The sequence below is a fragment of the Euprymna scolopes genome, chromosome 44 (assembly GCF_053919585.1).
Source record: "Euprymna scolopes isolate OS-2025 chromosome 44, ASM5391958v1, whole genome shotgun sequence".
Lineage (NCBI taxonomy): Eukaryota > Metazoa > Mollusca > Cephalopoda > Sepiida > Sepiolidae > Euprymna > Euprymna scolopes.
This window is the reverse complement of record NC_136525.1, coordinates 403825-429334: the sequence shown is the minus strand read 5'-3', so window position 1 is coordinate 429334 and position 25510 is coordinate 403825. Positions and strand designations below refer to the sequence as shown.

General features: G+C 33.3%; 1 protein-coding gene across 1 annotated transcript in view; it reads left to right on the top strand.

Annotated features, from left to right (window-relative positions):
• LOC145268641 (protein-glutamine gamma-glutamyltransferase 4-like) overlaps positions 1-22830 on the top strand; it is a 57803-nt gene extending 34973 nt beyond the window's left edge. The window contains exons 9-16 of the mRNA XM_080124118.1: positions 3867-3970; positions 5033-5198; positions 8009-8109; positions 9795-9883; positions 11673-11871; positions 18004-18173; positions 19941-20077; positions 22420-22830. Of these exons, the coding sequence (XP_079980244.1) occupies positions 3867-3970; positions 5033-5198; positions 8009-8109; positions 9795-9883; positions 11673-11871; positions 18004-18173; positions 19941-20077; positions 22420-22561 (1108 nt within the window). The 3' untranslated portion in view covers positions 22562-22830. The remainder of the gene's footprint in view (positions 1-3866; positions 3971-5032; positions 5199-8008; positions 8110-9794; positions 9884-11672; positions 11872-18003; positions 18174-19940; positions 20078-22419) is intronic.
• Positions 22831-25510: the final 2680 nt, after the last annotated feature.

Genomic DNA, 25510 nt, shown 5'->3' with positions numbered 1-25510 from the left:
GGGAATGTAATTCCAATACATTAAGAAAGGGCCCCAGAAAACACCAATCTTTGGTTCCTCCTTTAAGACCATCACAGTAAGAACTCATTTTTTGCTACCAGAAAATATGATCAGCATCATGCAGAATTTCCATCGACAAAGCTTCTTTGCAATGTCTTACTACCGATAGAACACATTACTGAAGAACTGCTTCTTTGCTGATTACAACTTAAAATTCAGTGTCAACAAATTCTTGTCATGGACTGCCCTGAATGTAATCAAACGTATAGTGTTCTCCATCTTTTGGCTTACAATCATTCCTGTCTCATTAACCCTTATCCCCGAGTGGCTTTTGGCCATGCTAAGTAGTGACCCAATTGTAATCAAACGCAATTCATATCATCGATCAACGTTAGTACTCCTACACTGTTCCTCATCTATTTAATTATTTATTTCTCATTAAACTTTATCCTCGAGTGGCTCTTGGTCATAATAAATACTGACCTGATATAAAAATAGTAATAACTAGGTTTATGAATAGCACGTAAAATTAATTATTGATATGGAGTTAATACGATTAGTGTGCATCGCCCATCCCTACTGAGAGGTCATGTTGGACTTTCTCCCCAATCATTAATATTAAATGGTAGTATGTTTGCATTAGTCATTGTTGTTAGTATTAGATATTGGCAAGCAACGCCGAAGGTGTGCTAGTCGACGATTGTGATGATTGTAATCAAATTTATAAAAATAATATGTCAGAAAGAATGTTATCATAGCAAAATAAATATTTACATATAAAATTATTTATGTTAAGATGTTTTAATAGGAAAGAATGTTAGAACAATAATTTAAAAATAGGTTCGACCTTTACAGTCTGACGTACTCTTTCGTAGAGGTCACTTACAGTGACGTAAACTTCAGGGTAGAGCTTGAAAGTCACGTATCATTTTGTAGTTAAGAATTGAGAGTGAGAGAGAGAGAGAGAGAGAGAGAGAGAGATAGAGAGAGTAGACCAAGTCGTAAGGCAGAAGGATAGAGACGGTCTTCAGATCGGAATGGCTTCAAGTAGAAGGGATCAGAATTAGCGATAGTCTAAGACCAGCGTTGCAAATTTCCAATGGGGAAACATCCATAAAAAATGTTGCTGAAAAGACAACGAGATTTGTTGATTCATTGAGCTGAATTTTATTTGCAGCTTTTTGTCAAACAAGACCAAAGACGACTGGGAATATTTCTCCGATTGACCCGATGTTAAAACCACAGAGAACTGTTATTTGTCTCTTTCTGTTGTAAATGTTAGATGTCAGTTGTTAAACTGTATCTGTTAATGTATCAACACTGTCGTATTATACACGCATCAATTCAATGAACAACAGAAAAATAGGATTAGACGAACACACGTATACACACACGTCATGTACTTCACTGGGGCACGTATATACAAAAGTACGTGCATTCTGTATACACACATTCATCAGAAGAACACTTTATACCACTAGACGATACACGAATTTAGACATGTACATATATATATATATATATATATATATATATATATATATATATATATATATATATATATATACAAGACAAACTATATACATAATATATACTCCGTCAGTATACAGCATTAGTATGAATATACATTTTCAGTAGGATATTTTTTGGAGACGGGGTAGGAGATATCATTCCCACAACACCACGCTCCATAACAGACACGGCAATAGCAGAAACCCTAGAGGTAGACCTCCAGTTTGTAGTGGAATTGGGACAAAAATGGATGGTCGCATTCAATACTGCCAAGACTAAGTTTCTTTCCTTTAATAATTACAAGAAATTTTCTCAACCACCAATAGCTATGGCTAATAATATAATACCTGAAAGTACTTCGTTAAAACTCATCGACTTTACATTCATAGGGAACATGAGTTGGAACAGATACATCGAAGGTATTGCGAAGGATGCTGCAAAGAAGGCGGGTCTCTCTACCGTGCTAGAAAATTACTTACGCCTGAGAGTATCCTGTACCTCTATAAGGTCATCATTCGCCCATGTGTGGAGTATTGTTGCCACGTTTGGGCTGGTGCATCTCCTACTAATCTCTCATACTTGGACAAGGTTCAAAAAGGAGTGGTCAACCTAATAGCTCCGCATTGTCAGAGAGACTTCAATTTCTGGTCATTCGACGAAAGGTTGTATTCCTTTGCCTGCATTAAGTAATTTAATGACAGGTGCTCCGATGAACTACAAAGCCTTGTACCGCATCGACGTAAATACCCCCGACAAACCAGTCAAGCAGCAAAATCCTACCCCACACGGTAGAAATCCCTAGATGTAAGAAAGCGTAATCTAATAGTTTCTTCCTTTGAACTGCTAGACTTTGGAATTCCGGGTTCCTGCTTCGCAAACTGTACTGACATGCAGAAGTTCAAGTGTAATGTAAACAGACATCTTGCTGCTCAACTCCCTGAATAGTGTCCCTGTAAATTATGTCCCAAATAGTAGCCCCCATACATCAAAGTGGCGCTGTACCTTGTTTGGGTGAAAATGCAGGAATAAAAAATCATAAGGAAACAGTTCACTAAAAAAAATACTTGAGAACCACTGTAATAATGTGTGAATGACCGCAGTAGATCTGAAATTCACGTTGAAGATGAAAAAAAGCTATTAGAGTATAAAATCTGGCAAGTAAGGTGCTCTCCCAGAGAAGGGGCGCGATTTTGTTTCTAGTTGCGTCGGTTGGAAGTATTTACGTTAAGAGTTGTTTAACGCCTTTACAGTATTGCTTTCAGTGTTTTTTCTTTTTTTTTTCCTGACTTTATGCATTTTAGGTTTTCAGGATATTTTTTGTTTGCTTTTTCGAAGAGTTCCACTCGAATCAAGGAATGACAATCACAAAATCTATTGAAGTTTTCCGAGACTTTTGCCAAATCAAAAGAAATATATTAACCTAACGCTGTAACACAACAGAAAACATCAATTACCAGAATATTATCATTAAAAAGTGGCTCAAGAATTTATTTATATTGGACTTGAACATAAACTATATTTTAGTCAGATCGGATGCAGCCTTGCAGTATTCTATTCCACACAGGCCAGCTCTAGGATAGAAACCGTGTTCCTAGAAGTTTACTTTAGTTTAAATTAGAGAGAGAAACGGAACCTATTGATAGTGGTTGTAGGTAGACGAGTTTTTGTTGCGAATATTTTATGTGGATTTCTATCCTGTGTGGACGGAGTTATGCCGACATTGTGTCTGAAAGTTTCTAAAAAAAAAAAACAAAGAAAACAAAAGAAAAAAATTCGACACAAGTTTTTTTTTCAGTTGAAAAAGGCATTTATTACCGGTCGTTTACACACCAAGCCGCGTGACACATATCTTCCAAGCCAGCGCCAATATGGTCGCATTCTTGATTCGTCCTCGGGTCAATAAACAGTTTCTTAGTTTGCAGCTATAACCAGCTGTCATGCATCTAATTAGTTCTACTGTACACGGTCGTCCGAATTTTTTTTTAAAAGTTCGTAGGATGAATGAGATTTACATTTTGTTTAAAATTTCCTGTCGTGTCGTCACGTGGTTTAAATATGCTGCTATGTAGACACGTGCTAAAATGTCTCTCTCTCTCATAGTTACGTACTTTTCCTCTTTTTTCTTTTACATTCCTCTGATCCCACTGTGTCATCACGCACACACCACGACCTGGTCATTAGCACCGGTGTCAGTGGCCTAGTCACATTATATTACGTTATGCCATTAGGTGAAACAAAGGCTTATTATTACTGAAAAGTTTTTCCGAGGATACAATTGAAATCAAAGCCCTATACCAAATACCTATGACATAAAAACGCGATGCAATTACTAACCCTCGTATTTGTCTTTTTAGGAACTATCACGTCTGGAATGAAGTATGGATGAGCCGGCCTGATTTGCCCGTCGGCTACGGAGGCTGGCAAGCTTTAGACCCCACCCCACAGGAGGCCAGCGATGGTATGTATCATATTATTATTATTTTACTTACTAAGAGTTGTAGGGACTAGTATTTAAAAGTACACTCCCAACCAGATGTTAACAAAATGTTTAAGAACGTCGGTGCGCATGCAGGCACAACGCATTCTTTCGGTCAAAAAGAAAAAAGCAGTTGTAAAATTAATTTCTAGCTTATAAAAAAAAGTTCCGTGTCTAAAATAATAAGATGAACCGTTCTGTTTTGAGCCTAGATTGATATAAAAACCCGGGCTGTTGTAAACAAAAAAGACAGAAGAGAGAAAGAAGTCTAAAAAAATAACCGAATGAATGAATAAATACACGGGTAAATAAGTAAACAAACAAATAGAAAAATAAATAAACTAACAAATCCGCGTCTAATCAACCCTGTTCTCCGAACAGCTGAATTCATCCCCATCACCCGGCTACACAAGTTGATGTTCGTTCTTCATTAATAATTCCGCTTTTGAAAATAAGCGTTGTTGCCTGAAGAGGTCTCTAGTTACTGAATACTAGAAGACCGAAATATGCCCATGACTGTCTAGCAACAAATTACTGCTTATATAAAGACACATTGAAAATGTAACTTGCTCTACTTCCGTATTGAGCACTCTTGTATTAACCTCGTTATACTTCACTGGTTACCCTAGTTTTGAATAATAGCAACCTCAAATTATATATATATATATATATATATATATATATATATATATATATATTCTTTGTTTTACATAAGCATTTATATGTCACTATATATCCATGAGCATTCACAGACAGACTGTTTATTCGTCTTACTTAGTTTTATTGTAACTAGACTAGAAAATTCCTAAGCTGGGATCGAAACTCGACCTCTTAGATGACAGTAAGCACTCCAAAGTATTTGGTTGCCATTCGAAATCTTATTGTAGACATTGACTCCAATTGACGCTCTAGATGAAGAACAATGTACTTTACACTGGTGGCAGTTAGCGGTTTCACTTACCAGAGAGCTCGAAACACGAAAGGGGTTGGTAGGCATAATTTAGTCGCCCACAAACTAAAATGTTGTGTATTTTAAAATTTTAGGGGTCTACTGCTGCGGCCCTTCACCTGTGATCGCCATTCGAAACGGCGAAGTCAATCAGTGTCATGATACCCGTTTTATGTTCGCCGAACTGAACGCCGACCGGGTATACTGGCTGCGTCATCCGATGTGCGGCAACTGGGAAGTGTTGTATACGGAGAACGACTCGTAAGTAAAACAACAATTTTTTTTGTTCATTCCTCCGATGAACGTGATGCACGGCAAATTAAGTCGATATTGCTTATACAAAAATTTAGTCCGTAATTACAGACTAAACTTTTGTAAAAGCAATATCGCCTGAAGAGGTCTCTAGTTACTTGTAACTGGCTTACAGAAACATGCTCATGAATGTGTAGCGACATATTAATACTTATGTAAAACAAATAAGAAGTATATCTTGCCCTACTGCAGCATTGAGCACTCTTATATTAATCTCGTTAAAACTACATTAGTTGCTTTACCTTTGGAAAATATTAACCTGGAACTATATATATATATATATATATATATATATATATATATATATATATGATGGCAACGTCTTGTCAGACGAGTGCCACTCCCTCAGGAACTGAATGTCCATGAGCAGGGAAGAGAAAAGGACATCTCCTACGATGCTACGAAGTCTATTTTGAACTCTATCAAGGCAGGACAAGTCCTTTCTAGCAGCTCCTGCCCAGGTGTGGCAACAGTATTCTATCCTTGGACGTACCTGGCTCTTATATAGATAGAGAATTGCATCAGCAGTGAGATATCTACTGGATCGATAGAAAGATCCCACCATTTTTCCAGCGGCCTTGGCAACAGATTTTATGTACGTGTTCCATTTAAGATCAGGAGTAATGGTCAAGCCCAGAAGCTTGTCAAAACGTGAGGCCTCCTGAAGACGAGAGCCGTTCATTTCAATTGATGCCAGAAGTGGATCAGAATATTGATAATGTAAAGAGAGAAGGTTGGTTTTAGATGCATTAAAAGTAACCAGCCACTCTTTTCCTCACAGTACCACGTGCTCAAGATCAGAGGAGAGAGAACCGGAGAGAACTTGGTCGTTTACTGTCTTAGATGTGCTACTATAAATGGTAGTGTCATCAGCATAAATGTCTACAAATGATGTAAGGATGTGATTTGGAAGATCATTAATGTAGATCAGGAAAAGAGTTGGGCCAAGGATGGACCCCTGAGGGACACCAGCATTAATACTGTGAGCTTTTGATTTTTGCCCCTCAACTACTACTCTTATGAACCTATCAGAAAGAAATGATTTAATAATTGAGAAGACATTTCCAGCTATACCATAGATAGAGATCTTGTGAAGTAAACCTTTATGCCATACCCTATCAAAGGCCTTTGATATGTCAAGAGTAATTGCCCTAGAAAGGTTGCCTTGGTTGAGAAATTTGCTAATCCTATGAGATATAACTGTAAGCACATCTGCTGTAGATCTAGCAGAACGGAAACCATATTGAGTGTCACTAAGAAGATTATTTTTGTTGAGATGGTTGATTACTTCTGTATTTAACACAGATTCCTGCAACTTACTCAACCTTAACCCTAACCCTGAATTTCGAAGAAGACCCGTGGCGCAGTGGTTAGTGTACTTGTTAAAAAAATTCAGCTGTAAAAAGTTATATTCTTCTAAAGGTTAGCAGTTCAATCCTTAGTCTGAGCGACCGAAAAATACAATTGCGAATTACTTAGAATGTCTATCCACTCATGGCTGACGGAACGAAAGTTTGCTACCCCCATGAACCTGTGAATTAAATAAAGGATACGTTTTGAAATTAGTAGTCCAAATAATACGAACTAGCAGGGAGACCTGACGTTGTCCGGAATTCAATGGTGATCAAGGAATGTTTCACACTCCCATATTTTTTATTGTCATTGAAATCGGTGAAATCGATTGATTGCCTGCCTTAGTTGGAACTCTTCATTGTGCATCAGGAGGAAACTTCTCATACCTCCCCACAGTGACTTAGTCCACAATACATTGTAGTATACATTGCATTTTAGAAAATATATCGTTTATTTTACAAAATTATTTTATATATGACGGCTTCAATTAAAGATAAAAATGAAAAAATCAGGTATCATGGTTCAATTGTGCTATAAACAGAAACATTCAATTTGAACGCACCTCTGTCATATCTAAAATCCTACTGTTTATTTTATATGCCTGACCTTCCTGCTTGTGTGCGGTGACAATATCTTGAATTTAAGTATAATGGTACAATTGTGTTCTTAACAGAAACATTCATTAAAAACGTGTCACTGTCATATAAACGAACCTACTGTTGATTTTATATGCTGAGCTTTTCTGTTTGTGCGGTAATAAAATTTCTCAAATGCTCTTGTAATAAAAAAAATGAGCTATTTCACCGAGTCTGATGACACGAAAATATGGAAGAGTGAAACATCCCTTGATCATTGTTCAAATCCGGACAACGTCGTAAATGTTTACAAAAATGGCAATGCAAAGTAATTATTAAACATAGGTAGATAAGGTGTCAAGTTATTATTTGTTCTAGGTTCCTTGTGACGTGTTAGCATATTAAGGACTACACTACATGTATATATGCGTAAATAAAGAGGGAGAAGATAGACAAATGAGAGAGCGAGAGAAAGTAAATAGATAGAAATGTGATGAGAAAGAAAAAAGAAAGAGAGAGGAAAGGATAGATTGAGAAAGAGAGAGAAAGAAGAGTGAAAAAAGAAGAGAAAACGAAAATCAATAAAGAGGAAATTAAAGTAAAACAGAACAGTAAAAAGGAAAGGCAGAGAGAAAGAAAGAGAAAAGAGAGGGGAAGTAAATAGATAGAAAGTGGGTGGGAAGAAACTAAAAAGAGGAAAAGAATGAAAGAAAGAGAGAGTGGTGGGGGAGAATGAAGAGAGGTTTTTTTTTCACTTTCTCACGTTACCCCTTACATTTTCGATCGCCCAAAGTCTTCTCACCATTTTATCGGACTCCTTTAATTCTTCAGACTCGGCCAATACGTTTGCACAAAAGACCCTGAATGCAAGCCCGACTCAGACCCTAAAGAGACACGCATGGACATCACGGCTGACTACAAAATCCAATGCGGTAAGAATTTACAATCCTTTTTTAAATTACATGACCTCAGGATACATCGAAAGCATATTCACTTGTTTTTCATTTTATTTCTAGGTAAAGTCTTAGAAATCCAGGGGTCCTATCTAAGGGCTAGCACCTGATAAAATGCATAAATATCTGAGTGTTAACTCAACTAAAATTCTTTACTTCTCAAAAGTTGAGATAATAAATAAGTGAAGAACATTCATTTTCCTCTCCATAATTAATGTCTCTTAGTCTTACCGCATTCCAGGACAAGAATTCATCTAGTCTAGTGGGAGTATTTAAGAGCTGTTACTTGAGGTAATGTTACTAGAAAACTGTACAATTCCTTGTATAAGCCAATGTATTAACGTATCGAGGGGATCATATTTGAGCTTCGAATATAATGTTATTTTAAATATTTGGTCAGGGTTTACTTTTAGAGTTAAACAGTCTCATATCATGTTGTTCTGACAAATCCTTATATACTAGATCGAACACACACGATGGTGATATCTAATAGGTAATTCAAGCTCTCTAGAGTCTTATATTTACTATATATCCTCAAAGTATAGGATTAGAGAAAATTGTATTCGGTTGGTTCTTTTTCTCATCAAAATCGGATTTGATTCTTTAAGCATCAGCTTAGGAGTAAAATTAGATGTAGCAAAAAGATTAAATTCAAGAGAATTTAAGAAAAATTTGCTATTTTTATATATAAGTAATTTGTATAATTTTGCTTTTGATTTTATATTGACTTTTGGATGAATACTGCTGATGCTTAATTCGTGAATAAACCTTATTATGTATTCGTTTATACAGTTGTAGAAGTAGCTGCAGAAAAAATAAACTTGTAACATAGTACATATGATTGCGTGGAAAGATATGATTAGCAGCGAAGGATGGTTATCTGGAGAAGAGATTAGCAGCAGCAGTAGCCGAAAAACGCGCACATGCAAATTAGGATGTGTGCGCGAGAAGAAAAGAAAAAAGAGAAAAAAATGCACTACGTGATCAACATAAGAAAAGTGCGGATCGAAGGAAATGGACATGTGAAGTCGAGGACGAGAATGGGCTGGCTGTGGCTGGCATGCGGTCGGGGAGAGAAGAAAAGTGTATACCGGGCGAGATGGACGATGGCGGCAGACTTTTAAGTGATGTAAAAAAAAACAAAAACAAACAAACAAACAAACAAAAAAACGGGAAAATAACGGAAATAAAAACTTGTTCAAAAAGAAAAAAATGCCAAACCGGATTTTTATTTCTTTGTTTCGTTTGTTTGTTTCTAACTTCAACGTTAAAAACTGCTTTATCTATAAACTAGTCATTTATCAAATTTTGTGCATAACATGATATTATGTCAATATAATCAAAAGACGATAGAAATCAGTGAGAGATAATGATAGAGAAAGAGAGAGAAAGGGGAAAGTAAGCGAGAGAGAACGAGATAATGAACGAAATAGAGAACAAGAGAAAGAGGGAGAGAAAGAGAGAGAGAGAGAGAGAGAGAGAGAGAGAGAGAGAGAGAGAGAGAGGAGATGGGGAGGAGAATGTCTAGCCGCACTGATGAGTTATGATACAACGAAACACTACTATATGTGGATGACTATATATATATATATATATATATATATATATATATATATATATATATATATATATATGACTATAACGTAACATATACCATTTTCCAGGTTCCGAGTACGAACGAATCAATTTGGTTAATACCAGCCGCCGAAATCTGCGGATGCTCCAAGCCAACAATCAGGCGAGACAATTTGAGGTAAGCTTAATAAAAATTCACATGAAATATGCCTAGGACATTCACAACTCTAAATATTATCAAAGTAATCATCTGTTTCATTATGTCTCTTTCTAGCTTATCCCATCTCTTGTTCAAACGTGCGTTGCGGAAAAAGCTAACGTTAAACTTTCCAGACACATGTCAGTACAAACTTTTGTGTAGTTTACATGAATGAATCCGTGTCTCAAGAGCCGCAATCAATATTCTAGTAATGACAATTCCTGTAAACAAGTTGCAATCCATATATATATATATATATATATATATATATATATATATATATATATATATATATATATATATATATATATATATATATATATATAATTATTTTATACCTACAGACACTAGTATTCCCTCCTTTCAAAATCATCAGTGCAGGAATCTCGATTGCTGCTGGTCGTGGGATTCAAACCCAGTCACGAAGCCATCTCTGATTTCTATTAGCAAGAAACATAACCCTAGTGCTGCTGCCAACCGCAACGAGAATTAAATGAAATTTAACATTATAAAGCCAAATATAGGCATGAACATTTTAAGAACGATCTACAATGATCAAGCGACCGGGAGTCGTGATTTCATACGCTCCAGGTTTATATTGTTCAAAACATCCAATGAGTTTAACGAGGCTTATACAAAGCCAAGAATCTGCACCACACGCAAAGCAACTGGATTATTTTGACATGGATTTAATGAACTTAGCCAGGAATATTATCCTCTATGTAAAAAAAAATTGTTTCCAAAAAGGATTAGACAAAATTGTCCAAGACATAAAAAATTCAAATGACATATTTGTGAAAGCTGACGAAATTTAAAACTTCTATAAAGTATGTACGCATGAATATTTTAAACAGCTCGAAAAAAACATTACAAAAAAGAAAAGATGAATAAAATATTGACTTAGTAAAAAAATAATCTTGATAGTAAAATTATAACAAATAAAGTAGACATTAGTAATAGAGTAAACAAATTGAAAAGTAAAGAAGCTTATATTCCTCTAAAAGACCACAAAACAGATTTCCAAAATAAACCTGCCGTTAGACTTATTAAGCCTACTAGACCAGAAATTGTAAAAATAAGTAAGAGAATCTTATATATATATATATATATATATATATATATATATATATGTATATATTTTTGTGTGTGTGTTTCAAATAAAAATAACATTTATTTTTATGCCTACAAACATTAATATTTCATGTTTGCGCAATAATCAGCATAGGAAGTGATAATTACTCATAGAAATTAGAACCCAGTCACAAAATCACCATTTATTTCCTGCGCTAGCATTTTACATTCAGGCTACCGGCAATTAGCAATATATATATATATATATATATATATATATATATATATATATATATATATATATATATATATATATATACGAAATTAAGTGTTTATAAATGCCAAATCGGCGGGCATGCATGTAAACAGTCAGTATTTTATGTAAGGAACTACAAAAAAATAATAAAATAAAATAAATCAAAATCAAAAACAAGTGAGAAGCTGTAGTTGTGCATTTTCTTAAATATTCAAACTCACCCTACTATCTCTATAATATCATTTAAAAATGTCGAGAGGTTTAAATATTAAAACAGTAGAATCCATTAGAAATACACAGAATCAAATATTGATGTTATGGCTGACTTGTTTGTGAATAAATTGACATGGATTCTGATAGATTAAATTTGGTATTTAATTTTTTATTGAATAGTATTTGAAAATAATTACGCTTTATGTATTTATTTCATTTTGAAAACAGGATATGGAATTTCACATGGAGGCCCGTGAAAATGTTATGATCGGTCACAAGTTCAATGTGACTCTCCTTGCTCGTAACTTGAGTCTGGAGCATCGTTCTCTTAAGACATCGTTTTACTGTAAAATCGTGAATCATTATGGTGATACGGTCGGCATGTGTCGAGAATTGCACGTTGGAACTGAACACAAGGCGAAAGAAGGTGAGTTATTTTTCATTGTTCATTATGCTGAAAGGTCTCCATTTTATTAATCTGCCGACTGAAAGGAATTTAAGATGGCCAAGAAGTCACTTAACCCTGCGTTAGTCCCATAGGGTGTTTTGTCACTCCTTTTTTTCTTAAGTGCTTATAATTCCTAGTTGTCAACTCATTTTTCTTCCTCCCTCGTACTGCTCTCCTGACTCAGTGAGAGCATAGCACACGTGGCATGGCGCAGTTGTATCTGTTTTCCTTGGAAGTAGACGTCGTTTTGTCTTTTTGTGGTACCCAGTCACTCCAGTTGACTAACATAGGTATGATTTTATATTTTTGTATTTTTCTAGTTGGAATGACAATTTGTAGATATAAGCGCATATGATGTATTATTAGACTACTCTGTAATATTTAATATAGAATTAATATATTTTGGTAATTTCTTTACCATAAGTTTTGATGGAATTATTATGTTATTTACAATTTATTACTCCTTCAGTCTCGTATCAGTTACGAGCTAGTGCTCAGCTAGTGTAATATTTCAATTTTTCCTTAGTTTTATAATTTATTTTATTATTTTATATTAATATCAAAAAGATACAAGTGATTCAAACGGTTCAACAGGGACTGTAGATATATCCTGAACTAACAGGATAACTATATTTTATAAAATAATAAACATTTTGTATCGGGCTGTATAAACACCCCATGGGGCTTACCATGTTTGGAATTCCTAAGTGTTCCAAACATGGAAACATGGTGTTCCAAACACCGCAGAGTTAAGGATCACTGAGTGATGTTTCACTTGAATAAATTCTTTATTTATGATGGTACCTTAGTATATAGATATATATATATATAATTTTGTGTGTGTGTTGTTTTTTTTTAAACAATATTGAAAGCTATTGTGCAGTATTAACTTTCCAAGTGTTTTTAAGAGAGTTCACTCCCTTATATAATTTTTGTCACCCTCCTCTATATTTTAGGGACATATATTACTTTATAGATAAATCTTGTAGTGCCTCTGACTAAATACAATATTGTTGCGAGTGCAAGCGTTTCCATGGTTAACTGCACTGATGATCTATGGATACTGGGAAACATGTGTACGTGGATAGCCATCACACACACACACACACACACACACACACACACACACACACACACACACACACACACACACACACACACTATCTCTCTCTCCCTCTTTGTCCTCTCTTTCCCTCTCTCTCTTTCTGTCCTCTCTCTCTTTGTTTCTCTCACGCATATACAATTATATATTCAGACCGACACAATAAAAATTTTAGGGAGTGCAAAGTTTAAGGGAAATTTCTTGAGAGTTTCAGACACCCCCTCCAAAAACAAAGTTGAGAACCAATTATTTAAAGATAAGAAGAAGATAGATTACTATTCTACTTTTAAATGTGGTTTCCTGTGAACAGCCTGACAAACTTGGTGAAAAGATGACCCCCTCCAAAAACAAAAAACAAAAAACAAAAAAACAGACAAACAAACAAACAAACAACAACAACAACAACAACAACGACAAAAGCGGAAAATTCATGCACCTTTTTTTAGTTGGGAAAGAAGTGTTCTATTTTTCAGGCGGCTACGTGTATTTTGTGACCTTATCACCCAGGCTTAGGTTTAGTAGTAAAGAGATATGGTTAACTGTCCTAAAAGTAGAGTATGGTCTGGAAATTGTGGATTATCTTACATTAAATTTACATGCAAAACTAATCACACATTGTAAATTATAAAATTATTGTTTTTCTTTTCATATTTCAGCCAAGCTTTTCAGGATGTTCACACGCCTAAAAAGTAAAATTTAATTTTTATGTTGGTTGTTGTTGTTGGTGGTGTTGAGTATCATCCATAATGATGATTCTGTTGGCATTCGTTTCACTGATATCTTTCTATTAAGAATTCTGTCTAGAAGGATATTGGACACTTATATTAAGGTTACTAACGTTCCTAAGTGAAAGTGTTTGTGGAACGAACTAGATTCGAACTTGGCACACCCAGGTTGTCAGTCCATGTTATTACCACTGAGCCACCCTTAGCTCCTTGGTGGCGGTTATGGTGATTCAGCGCAGTACGTTAATTTACAGATTGACAATTTTTTCACACGTAAAAGAAGAGTTTTGAATAAGTTCCTATTTTAGTCACGTAAATTATTTAAAGTTGAAGGGGTTTCTCCACATTCATTCGGGTTTCGATTTTTCACAAAATGAATTAACAATTTTTTTTTTACTCTTATTAACCCCAAACAGGACACATTGCTACTTGGATGTAAGGGGCTACCATTTTTGGACTATATCTGCAAGGGCACTGTGTAGGGAGTTGGGCAGCTAGATGTATTTCCATATTACACTTAAACTTCTGCATTTCAGTAAAGTGCTACAAGTTCGTCGGAGCACATCTTATCAAAATACTTCTAAAACAGACACAGGGATTCAACATTTTGGCGATAGGACAGAGGTTGACGTTTGATTGATCGTGTGGGATCTATTAGGTTGGATACTTTTTTTTGGCGCCTGTCTAAAAGGGGTAGACGAATCGCAGATGCACTAATCCCAGATGTGAAAACAATACTCCATGCATGGGTGAATGGTGGCTTTGTACAGATATAGAATATTGTCAGGTATGAATGATTTTCTAGCACAGTTGAGAGAGCCCACCTTTGTGCAGCAACTTTGGCAATGCCTTCAAAAACCACTGAGTGTGAAAGGGTAGTCTAAAAAGGAGACAACCGAACGCTATTTCCTCTTTCCGAAACAACAACATTGACATGGACGCCATTTTCTCGCAAGTAAAAGACAATTTAATGATTCTCACAAACGAAGAACGACAACTCTGTCACGTCTGACTGCTTTCGCGGTGTTGGTCCTTTTAAGGGGCCTGAATGAGGAATGCGTTTGCAGCAAAGGTCCAGGAAAGTCTTTCATGAGACTGAAACGTCTGAAGTCTTCGCTGGACCCTCGCTACAAAAGCCGAAACAGCCGAGTCGTTGGTTTGATCAAAGAAAAGGAGTCAGAAACGTTGGCACCGCAGGTAGACCAATTGACAAAAAAAAAAGGGAAAATATTACTTCTATATATAAAAACAACGTTGTCTTTATGTGTGTAGTGGCACCACAGTTAAACGGTTGAGCTAAGAGAACTATTTTTTGCAACTCACTACTTATAATTAAATCTATGTAAAAATAACATTAGTACAAATATTCAGACATTTTTAGCGTTCTTTTTTCAACAATATTATTCTGAACTTTCATGATAATAAATGGCAGTTATAATTCAATCAAATTCATTTGTTTGATTACAATTTTTATTTATATATTTTATGTATTTTTCTTTTTTTTTTCTTTATTTTTATAAATAACCAAATAAAAAATGTGCATAAAATAAATATAGCTATGAAGGTAGATCCCCTCTACTAGAAAGTAACTCACACCCGAGAGTATCCTATATTTCTACAAAGACACCATTTGCTCATGCATGGAGTATTGTTGCCACATCTGTGCTGGTGCATCTGCCGCTAGTCTCTTCCCTCTTGGACAGGGTAAAAAAGGGCCTCCAATCTAATATGCCCCAAACTATCAACTTAACTCCAACCCATGTCTCTTCGCTGAAATGTTTTATACTGCTTTGTACTTCTATGCTCTTTCTGACATATCCTAACTTACCTTCTTTTCTCTGTTTCAAGAAACCCCTTCTCTATCATCTACCTCTAATATTTTATGTTTATAAAAGCCTCTACCATTACCTCCTATTGCTTTTGTCCTCTATTTTTCTCGATTTTAAATGTACATCTCCACATATGACATGCGTATTGAACTCATACAACCAAATGTATCATTACAAAGCCGCTAACCCTATGTCATAAACTTATATCCATTATGTAATAATCCCAATATTGTCTTCTACCACCTTCATCACTTTAGTGTTCCAGCGTCCTCTCCACATTTATACTGTTTACCTTCTACATTAGATATTCCATTATTTCGTTCCTAATATATTTATCAGGATTCTGCTATACGTTACATATTTAATCTCTTAACTAACATCTCCTCTCCTCTTCTGATGAAAAGTATTAGGCTTCTAAATACCTAGGTATAAAGAGCATATGTATATCCTGTACTCCTAATGATATAATCTTCTTATTGAATGGACGATTAAATTTATATGCATCAGGATATATATTTATATTGTTGTTTTCTCTTTTTTTTTCTTTCTGTATATCAGATCCACTTCAAATTTCGAACTTTTAGTTAAAAGTTTCGTTTTAAGAATTTCTCTAATTCTTTTTGGTTCCCTCCACACACACAGACACACACACACACGCACACGGACACGCACACGGACACGCAGACACACACATATTTATATATTTAAAACAGGATGAGAGACTAGTAGTGTCTGTAGGTATTTAATAAATACTTATGTCAGCCCTTTACGAAACTCGTTTCTTATCGTTGGGCACTTTCAATTGAATTAAAGTCAGTCAATTTAGCTCTTATGCAGATCATCATATAATGATTAAATCACTCTAACAGACGTTAAAAAGCATTTAAAAAATACATTTTTAAAATTCAACAGCTTTTCTCGTGGTTAACGGTAACTGAATGGATTAGGTCCTTGCTAATGAAGCCAGGGATGGCTTCTGTAGATTGGTTCAAATATATCGACTGATGCTAATCGTGACACACTGCACTGATGATTCCCAAAAAGAAGGATGAGCACTAGTGTCTGTAGGTATTTAATAATTATTATAGTAAATACTATATATATATATATGTGTGTGTGTGTGTGTGTGTATGTGTGTGTGTATGTGTGTGTGTGTGTGTGTGTGTGTGTGTGTGTGTGTGTGTGTGTGTGTGGTAATAAATAGTGATATTTAAAACTAGAAAGGTTTAAAACTCCTAAAATTCGCATGAGTTAAATTAAGTTAGAGTTGTTTCCCTGTAATTAGTGGCTGGAAAATAGACCCATCAGTGTCAAAGAATGAATATTTTTTTCCAAATTTTAAATATTATTCGAGACAATATTGATCAATACAATATCAACTTTATGGATGCTTGATTTGTAGTTTTAGAGTTTTATGTGGACATACATACAGATATCTGCTTTTTATACAATAGATTTACATAAAATTTAATTCATATAGATTTTCAAAATAACCGAATTTTTGTTCTCATTTTGCATTTATGGCTGTATGTTTTGTAGTTGTAGAGTTTTAGCTATACATACGTACATACATAAATGCATACATACATGCATACATACATGCAGACGTTTACCTTTTACATAATAGACATCTATAAAATTTAATTTTCATTAATTTTCAAAATAACCGAATATTTTTATTTGCATTTTTGGTTGTTTATTTTGTAGTTTATTTTTTTTAATATTAATTCATTCATTTATTCTATTATTTTACACCTGCAAAAATATAGAAATACAAATAAATAGAAACTAAAAATAAAAATGATAAAAAATACTTAAATAAAATATTTTGAATATATATTTTTATTTCATTTTTTACAAATTAAAGAATATAAAAAATAGAATAAATAAAAATGCAAAACAATAAAAAAAATAAACATGCTAAAAATCTTTTATAGTTGTTTATTCTATTACAAATTAAAAAACTTAAAATATTAAATCAAAATAAATTATAACTTAAAACATGATATAAAATGTTATTTTTAAAGTATTTATTTATTTTTACAAATAAAAATAATAAACATATCGATAAAAATAAACAGTAATTATAAATACTCATAATAATAATATAAAATAAATATGTTGAAATATATGAATCAGTACTTACTCTTTATGCACTATGTATCTGCTACATACTTAAAGTTTACATAAAATTTATATGGGAAGAATCTACGTTTGTATAGATTTATGTAAAATTTAATTTCTATAGATTTACCTTATATATTTTTTCTATAGATTTTCGAAATAACAGAATCTTTTTTCTGTTTATCCTTATATATTTTGTGTATAGACATTCGAAATAACAGAATCTTTTTTCCGTTGTTCTTTATATATTGTGTATATAGAATTTTGACATGACCTATTTTTATCTTTTTTTTTTTTTTTTGCATTTCGTTTGTATTTATGTGAACCACAGGTAAACCAATCAGCATGCAGATCATCCCGGAAGATTATATGCGTTTCATCGACCGGATCGATTCGCACATGGCAATGAAGATTTCCGTTTACACCCGCGTTATGCAAACTGACCAGGTCTTCATGTATACAGAAAGCTTCCAAATGGACTGGCCTACTCTTCATATCGACGTAAGTCGCCCTTGAAAAACGAGTATTTTTTTAGGAGATTCCCTATTTAGTGGTTCCAATTTGGTCGAAGATTTCTGGGAGAAGCCTGTTTCAGATAAATATTTAGATTTACAATTCTGATTTTGTGAGATGAGGGCTGATTATTTATATTACTTTTTTGTTTTAATTTTTTCTACACATACGAAACAGCAGCTATAAAACAGAGACAAACTCCAAGAATACGAAAAGATCTACAATCAGTAATTTTCTTCTTTCTCCTCCAAGACAATAACCAACATGCCTAAAGACAATCGAAGGGCAAACTGACCGAAATGTCGCTCAAATAACACTCAAGATGAGAATAATAGTTCGATCAAAACAAGTAATATGATTTTTAGGTTTATATTTATGAGAGAATGAGGGGTTGGTGTAAGGGTTAGCATTAGAGAAACAGTTTAAAAATGTTTTAAGGTTTATAATGATATGCGAGAGAGTGAGAGAAATGTTAGATGATAAACACAAATAAAATAATGACCCCAAAGGCATAAAATCACAAGATATATATATATATATATATTATATATTTAAGAGTGTAATTTTACATAGATATATAAAGATAGAATTTTGTAAATATTTTAAGATCTTTGCAAAGTAAAGATTATCCCCGAGTGGCTTCTAGTCCTTGATAAGTGGTGACCTCCATGTAAAAAAGAGAGGGTTCATACGCTCAGATATCGAAGAAGTCTGATTCGATAATTTAAGGACCATGAATTATCCAACGCTCTGAAAATCATATTAATACTTTCCCACTCAATTCCATAAATTATATTTTATTAAAAGTTATTAATATGAGACAATGTCCATTTGTTTTCATTGTAGAAAGAAAGTTTAATGAGAAAAGTTAGGAGTATATAAAATGAATAAGTTCATATATAGTTATAAATATATATAAACGAAACACTGAAGTGCAGTAAAAATACAGGTTGTATAATACTGTAAATATAAAGTCCTAATAAATATTAGTATCAATATTTATAAGATGATCCCGGGCAGATGAAGAAAGCTCAATATGCGAGAAAGTGCAATAATATAAATGGAAATTTTGAGTTAATTATGTATAATTACAATAAAATTTATTGTTTGACCAAAGAGTAAGTCTTTTTCTTAACCCAGGGATTTCCAATAAATGGCTTATCTTATCAGAGTAAATGTTGGAAAAATAGATATATGGTAATTATGATTATTGCTTATTAGTATATAGATTGAAAATTAAAATAGAGGCAACAGCATAAAAAGTTACCCAAAGTTGGAATAATAAATATACTGGAACCGTTATAAAATTCAAACCGTTATAGAATTCAGTTATTTACGAAAGTGCATTTTTACCTAAATGCGTGTTGGGAATAATTTCCCCTTTAACCAATTTGGTACCCCCACAGGGGGAGCGGCATATATATTATTTTTAAAATACAATTATCAACTGACACGTGTTTCGTCGTTTACGATTCATTAGAGTCGCTGAATCTAGCGAGATTCGAAATCGGGACCCCACAGGGCTCAGTGGTCTTTTGTGATTAAAATTCATTCTAGAAACAACCTTTTTATGTGTATGCATGGGTGTGTGTATATATGTGGAGCCGGCTATCCTTATTTTATTACTATTTTATTATTACACTGTGACGAATAAATTAAATAATTAGTCACACATTTATGTATTCTATTATTAAACATACTATCCTAAACCAATGATATGTATTTCTAGCTGATCAACATTGATATTCATTACAGGTACCCAGGAGAATTCGCGTCGGTCAAAATGTGCTTGCTAAGGTGACCTTCATCAACCCGTTGAGTGTCCCACTCTCCATGTGTATGCTATCCCTCGAAGGCTCTGGCTTAAATTGTAGTAAGCACCGTGAAGTTATGTAAGTACTTATCTGGTGCAAGTATTCGATTTAATAATTTCTTATAAACTCTTATAAATATTAAACATGAAACTATAGTCAACTGTAAACATAGAAGAAATTATAAATACGATCAAATTGTAATGCCAAATAATACACCTCAACCAGCTCAAAATTTCTTTACCCTGAACTCGCTTTCTTTAACACCTTCCTCTTTTCCATGCTTTCAGTTACCTCTAAAATTTTCTTATTTATCTCATTATTTTATAATTTTATGTGATACAAATATTTGATTTAATTCTTTCTTATAAACGCTTAGAAATATTAAGCATGAAACTATAGCCAAGGGTAGACACGGTAGAAAGTATAAATAAGATCACTCCTCTCTTTAACGCTTTTTAAAATCTTTTTTCTTTTCTTTGTCATTATATATATATATATATATATATATATATATATATATATATATATATATATATATATATATATATATATATAAGTAAATATTACGTCACGATGACAACAGAGTTATTGTTTCAGTTAAAATATGACCTCATTCGGTTGACATACTTCCGACTTTTCTTATTGAACATTGTCAATAACTTTGTTATATTCATTAGTTTGTACTCTTGAATACCTATAATTGAAAGTACACACACACACACACACACACAGATATATATATATATATATATATATATATATATATATATATATATATATACTCTTTATATGCTTTTTACATAAACAGTGATATGTTGCTACACAGTCAGGAATCTGTTTTGGTCGGCTAGTTACCAGCAACTAGAGGCCTTGTCAGGCGATACAGCGTATCCGAAAGCATGAACTAAGATAGTTACTGCCTGGTATGCAGGAGGTAGATATCACATCTACGAACATTAACTGAAATTAGTCTACTGCCCAGACACGATTTCGGAACAACCTATTTGTTGAGGGACATCACGTTTCTACGCCGGGGAGTCGGCTAATTTCAGTTAATGTTCGTAGATATGATTTCTACCGCCTGCATACCAAGCAGTAACTATCTTAGTTGTATATGACGCGTTACTTGTCACATAATAGAATGTAGAACTAGATAAAATATAAAAATTAAAATCGAGGCATAGCCAATAGATTGCGCCGTTGCCCATATGGTTGGGTCGTTAGTATTGCACACTTCATGCGTGCGACGACCTGGGTTCGCACCTATGTCGGAGCACGTCACTGATGAGATGCAGTACATCGAAATCCACTTTGGGTCTGACGAACACGTTGTCAATGCAATTGCTCGATTCCATCTAATTCTGGGTTCTAGCTTTATCATGGAAAAGTGTATGTGAACGGGTATTTAAATATATATATATCCTCTTAATGTCTAATATATATATATATATATATATATATATATATATATATATATATATATATATATATATACACGTTATAACCCGTTAAAACGGACAAAGCGTTTGCTATGAATTAATGCTCTACACCAAATTAATTGTTGAGTATAATTAAATTTTTGTTCATTTTTGCATTAAATACTAATCCTTATAATTATTTATTATCTCTAACTACGCATTGAACACTTAGTTCGTTGCACTTTATTACAACAAAGGTCAATACAAAATTTCCAACAGATCGGACGAATAGTGCTCAAGAAAAAGTTGAATATATAGACACACAAATGAGAAACATTTAACATGTTATTTCTATGGAAATAGTGTCCGTTTAATTTTAAATATTGAAGTGACTCAAATGAAATAATTTAATAAGTACTAATAAATACTTAAATGAAGTAATATTATGCTACATAGTTCAATACAAATAATAAAATTACATTGTAAAAATCAATCGTTTTTTACTCTTTTAGTACAGCACGTCTTAGCAAACGATGTTTTTCTTTTATTGCCATATTTCTTTAAAATGTTTTCTTTTTTTACATAACGTTCGTTTACTTCTTTCTTAGATGAAAAACCGCTGCATGTTGAAATTACAAAAGGCTTTTCTCACACGATTACAATAAAGATAGTATATCATAATGATATTCGAAAACGAGGCTACATCAACGGGAGATCAGTTTCATATTCTTGTTCAGATTTGCTAGATTGTTTTTTAAAGCCACATTTTGCGAATTCGCCTCTTTTATTAAAATGCAAGTTGATTTTTAAAAATTGCATTTGGCCATTTTCAAAGCTTAAGGTACGGACTAACAAAGGAAGGGGCAAGCAGAAAATTATGTAGATGATCAAATCTTCGTGAAATATGCTAATAATTTTTTAATTTTGAGTTTAAATAATTTTTTCACTAAATTAAATATTTGTTCGGTACCATTCTATTTTTATTTCCATTTATTTATCCAGGGACGTGCCGCCAAATTCCAATTTGGTAGAGGATATCTCATTTACACCATTGCGGAGTGGAGACCGTCGGATCGTCATCAACTTCCATTGCAAAGAGCTGCAAGATATAACCGGAAGTGCTCTCATCACTGTCACCAAGTGAACAGACGAATGAAAGCCGGATTGCGCATGCGATCTCACAATACCAGAAGAAGGTCATTCAACTACATTGACAGCGTTTGAAGATAAAATTATAAACTTATAATTAAATAATGTTTCGGATACAAATTAATAATTTTTTTTCAACCCATTGAATTTTGGATTGGCGTTGTTATAATATATGTTACTCTTGAAATAAAAGTAGATGAAGAATAAAATGAATAAAGAATAAAACGTATTTCATTTCAGAAGAAACGAAAATCATTATAAGTTCATATGTCTCGAGTCTTTACCTCCGCTATTTATCTCCCTTTTTTCTCTCTCTCCGTCTCTGCCTATCTTTGTTTGTCTGTCTGTCTGTCTTTCTGTCTCTCACTCACTCTCTATCTATCTATCTATCTATCTATCTATATATGTATATATATATATATATATATATATATATATATATATATATATATATATATATATATATATTCGTTTTGTATAAAATATAAAAATAAAGTGAAAAACATTTATTCGAAAAACATTGATTTCTAAAGAAAAAGTTCACTTAAGAGTATTTTAGTTCACACATACGCGCGTGCACGCGCGCACGAGTGCGCGTGTATATATGTATATGTATGTGCGTCTATATGTATATATATATATACATATATAAGTATTAAATAAAGCTAATAAAGAATATATCTTCATGGTTAAGAGGAGCAATTAAATATATTAAACCAACTGGTAAATACACCTGGTGAACCAAGCGCAAGAGAAATTAAAACAATTGCCCTTAAAATGGCGGTAAGATTTGTAAAAAGGTCTCTCGGTTTGAAAGAACGGATGAATGTCTGGCATTCACTTGGACGTTCAACTCCCAGCTAGAACAAAAATAATAAGAAAATTAAAAAAGAGAGTATTTATTTATATTTTTATAAGCAATTCTGTGGTATTTTTAACTTTGCTTGATAGCTTTGGGAGAGTTACCTGCCCTTTATTTATATTCTAGTTGCCCATATTTCAGATGCGTTTTTTCGTTATTATTATTATTAATTAATTAATAATTATTATGGATAATTTTATGCACGTATATATATATATACATATATATATATATATATATATATTATTTATTTATTTTTTTAGGGTAAACAGTTACATATGGTCGCTACAAATAGCCATCTGTTTCAGTCAAAGTGACTTCCTTAGGCGACCCAGAACCTCTCGACGCCAAAAAGAAAAATCTATTATCTTTTTGGCGTCGAGAGGTTCTGGGTCGCCCGAGAAAGTCTCTTTGACTGAAACAGATGGCTATTTGTAGCTACTATATGTAGCTGTTTACCCTAAAAAAAATAATAAAAATATTTTGCTCTTTTTTTTTATTGAGCACTAACTTACAACCTCGTTGTCTTCATTAGTCCCGACTTTTGAACACCTCAAACCTGGATATATATATATATATATATATATATATATATATATATATATATATATATATATATATATATATATATATATATATATATTAAATATATATGGCGATTAAGCTACACTGAATATTCGGCGTTTCATCCACTCTAGGATTCGTCAGGCTTATGCGCGAATTCTGTGGTTGTTTCTCGTTTTTATATGGTCCTCTTCTGTTGAGGATTTTAGTTAGCCAATCAGCTTTTTAGTATCCACCGCGCCCCTTCCTATCAGCCAATGGGCATGCATTTTGTCGAACAAAGGATTTGTTTTAGAACTAGGTTAGTGGTTTAAGGCAGATCTTTTCCGTTTTTTATATATAAATATACATATGTGTACATACATACATGCACATATATATACATATATATATATATATACATACATATATGTGTGATCGTTTATGTATATTCATGTTTATTCAATTTATTTATTTGTTTATTTTGTATTGTTTTTGTTAGTTTTAAAGCTATTTTGTATCGCTATCCTAGAGTAAGTTTCATTTTGTGAACACAGTTGTTTGCTATTTCTCTTCAACAGTTTAATAGATTTGTGGGTTGTTTAAAGTACAGGATAGCAAATTTTTCATGAAGGCATAATTTACATGGGTCGTCTAAATGCCTACACGTGGTAGCTTGTATATTTATTTTCCATTCGACTACCGGCGAATGTCCGCTTTCTTTGAGTTCCAAGTATTTATTCGCTAGTGTTGTTTTTATACGGTGTTTTTTTATTGTTGAATGTACTTTTATGGTCATAGTATCGGGTTTTGAAATCTATATATATATATATACACATACTGTACCCAGCCATGCTTTGTTGTATAAATGGAAATAAAGACAAAATGTATGGTTAATATGTTTATATTCTTAATACTTGTGGATACACAATATTTTGATGAGAAAATAATGTAAAAATGTTGTAAGATAACCCTTTATTAAACTCTGTACTTTTTTTTTCATAAAAAAGGGTAAATTTTTACATTGGGCCCATCCCCACAATATTTTAAAATGAGGACTATTATAGGTTTTCGACGATGCTGAATATGAAAATCTCATTTAATCTTTGCAGAGACAAGTAGTTTTCGAGGTATAAAAACATGTATTATGCTCTGTAATTCACTAGCCGCCCTGTTCGTACGTACACGCGATAAACAAATGTACTTTCTGTGACCGACACTGCTAACTTATCGCGACTGACGCTGCCCCCTCCAAATTTTTTTAATACTATTTGCGGTTGGATATGCTGACAACAAATATCACAGTTAAATTTTGGGCAAATATGCCCTCAATGGGGTGTATATTCCGAAAGTCGTTCTTAACATTTGAAGGTTGGGGGTATCTAATCCGAAAGCCGTTCTTAATATGGGGAGGAGGATAGCGTCAGTGAAATACAGTGCATAATACAGTTATATATATCTCAGAAACCACTTGTCCCTGCAAAATTTAAGTAAGATTTTCTTATTCAGTATAATCAAAAACCTATTAAAGCCGTAATT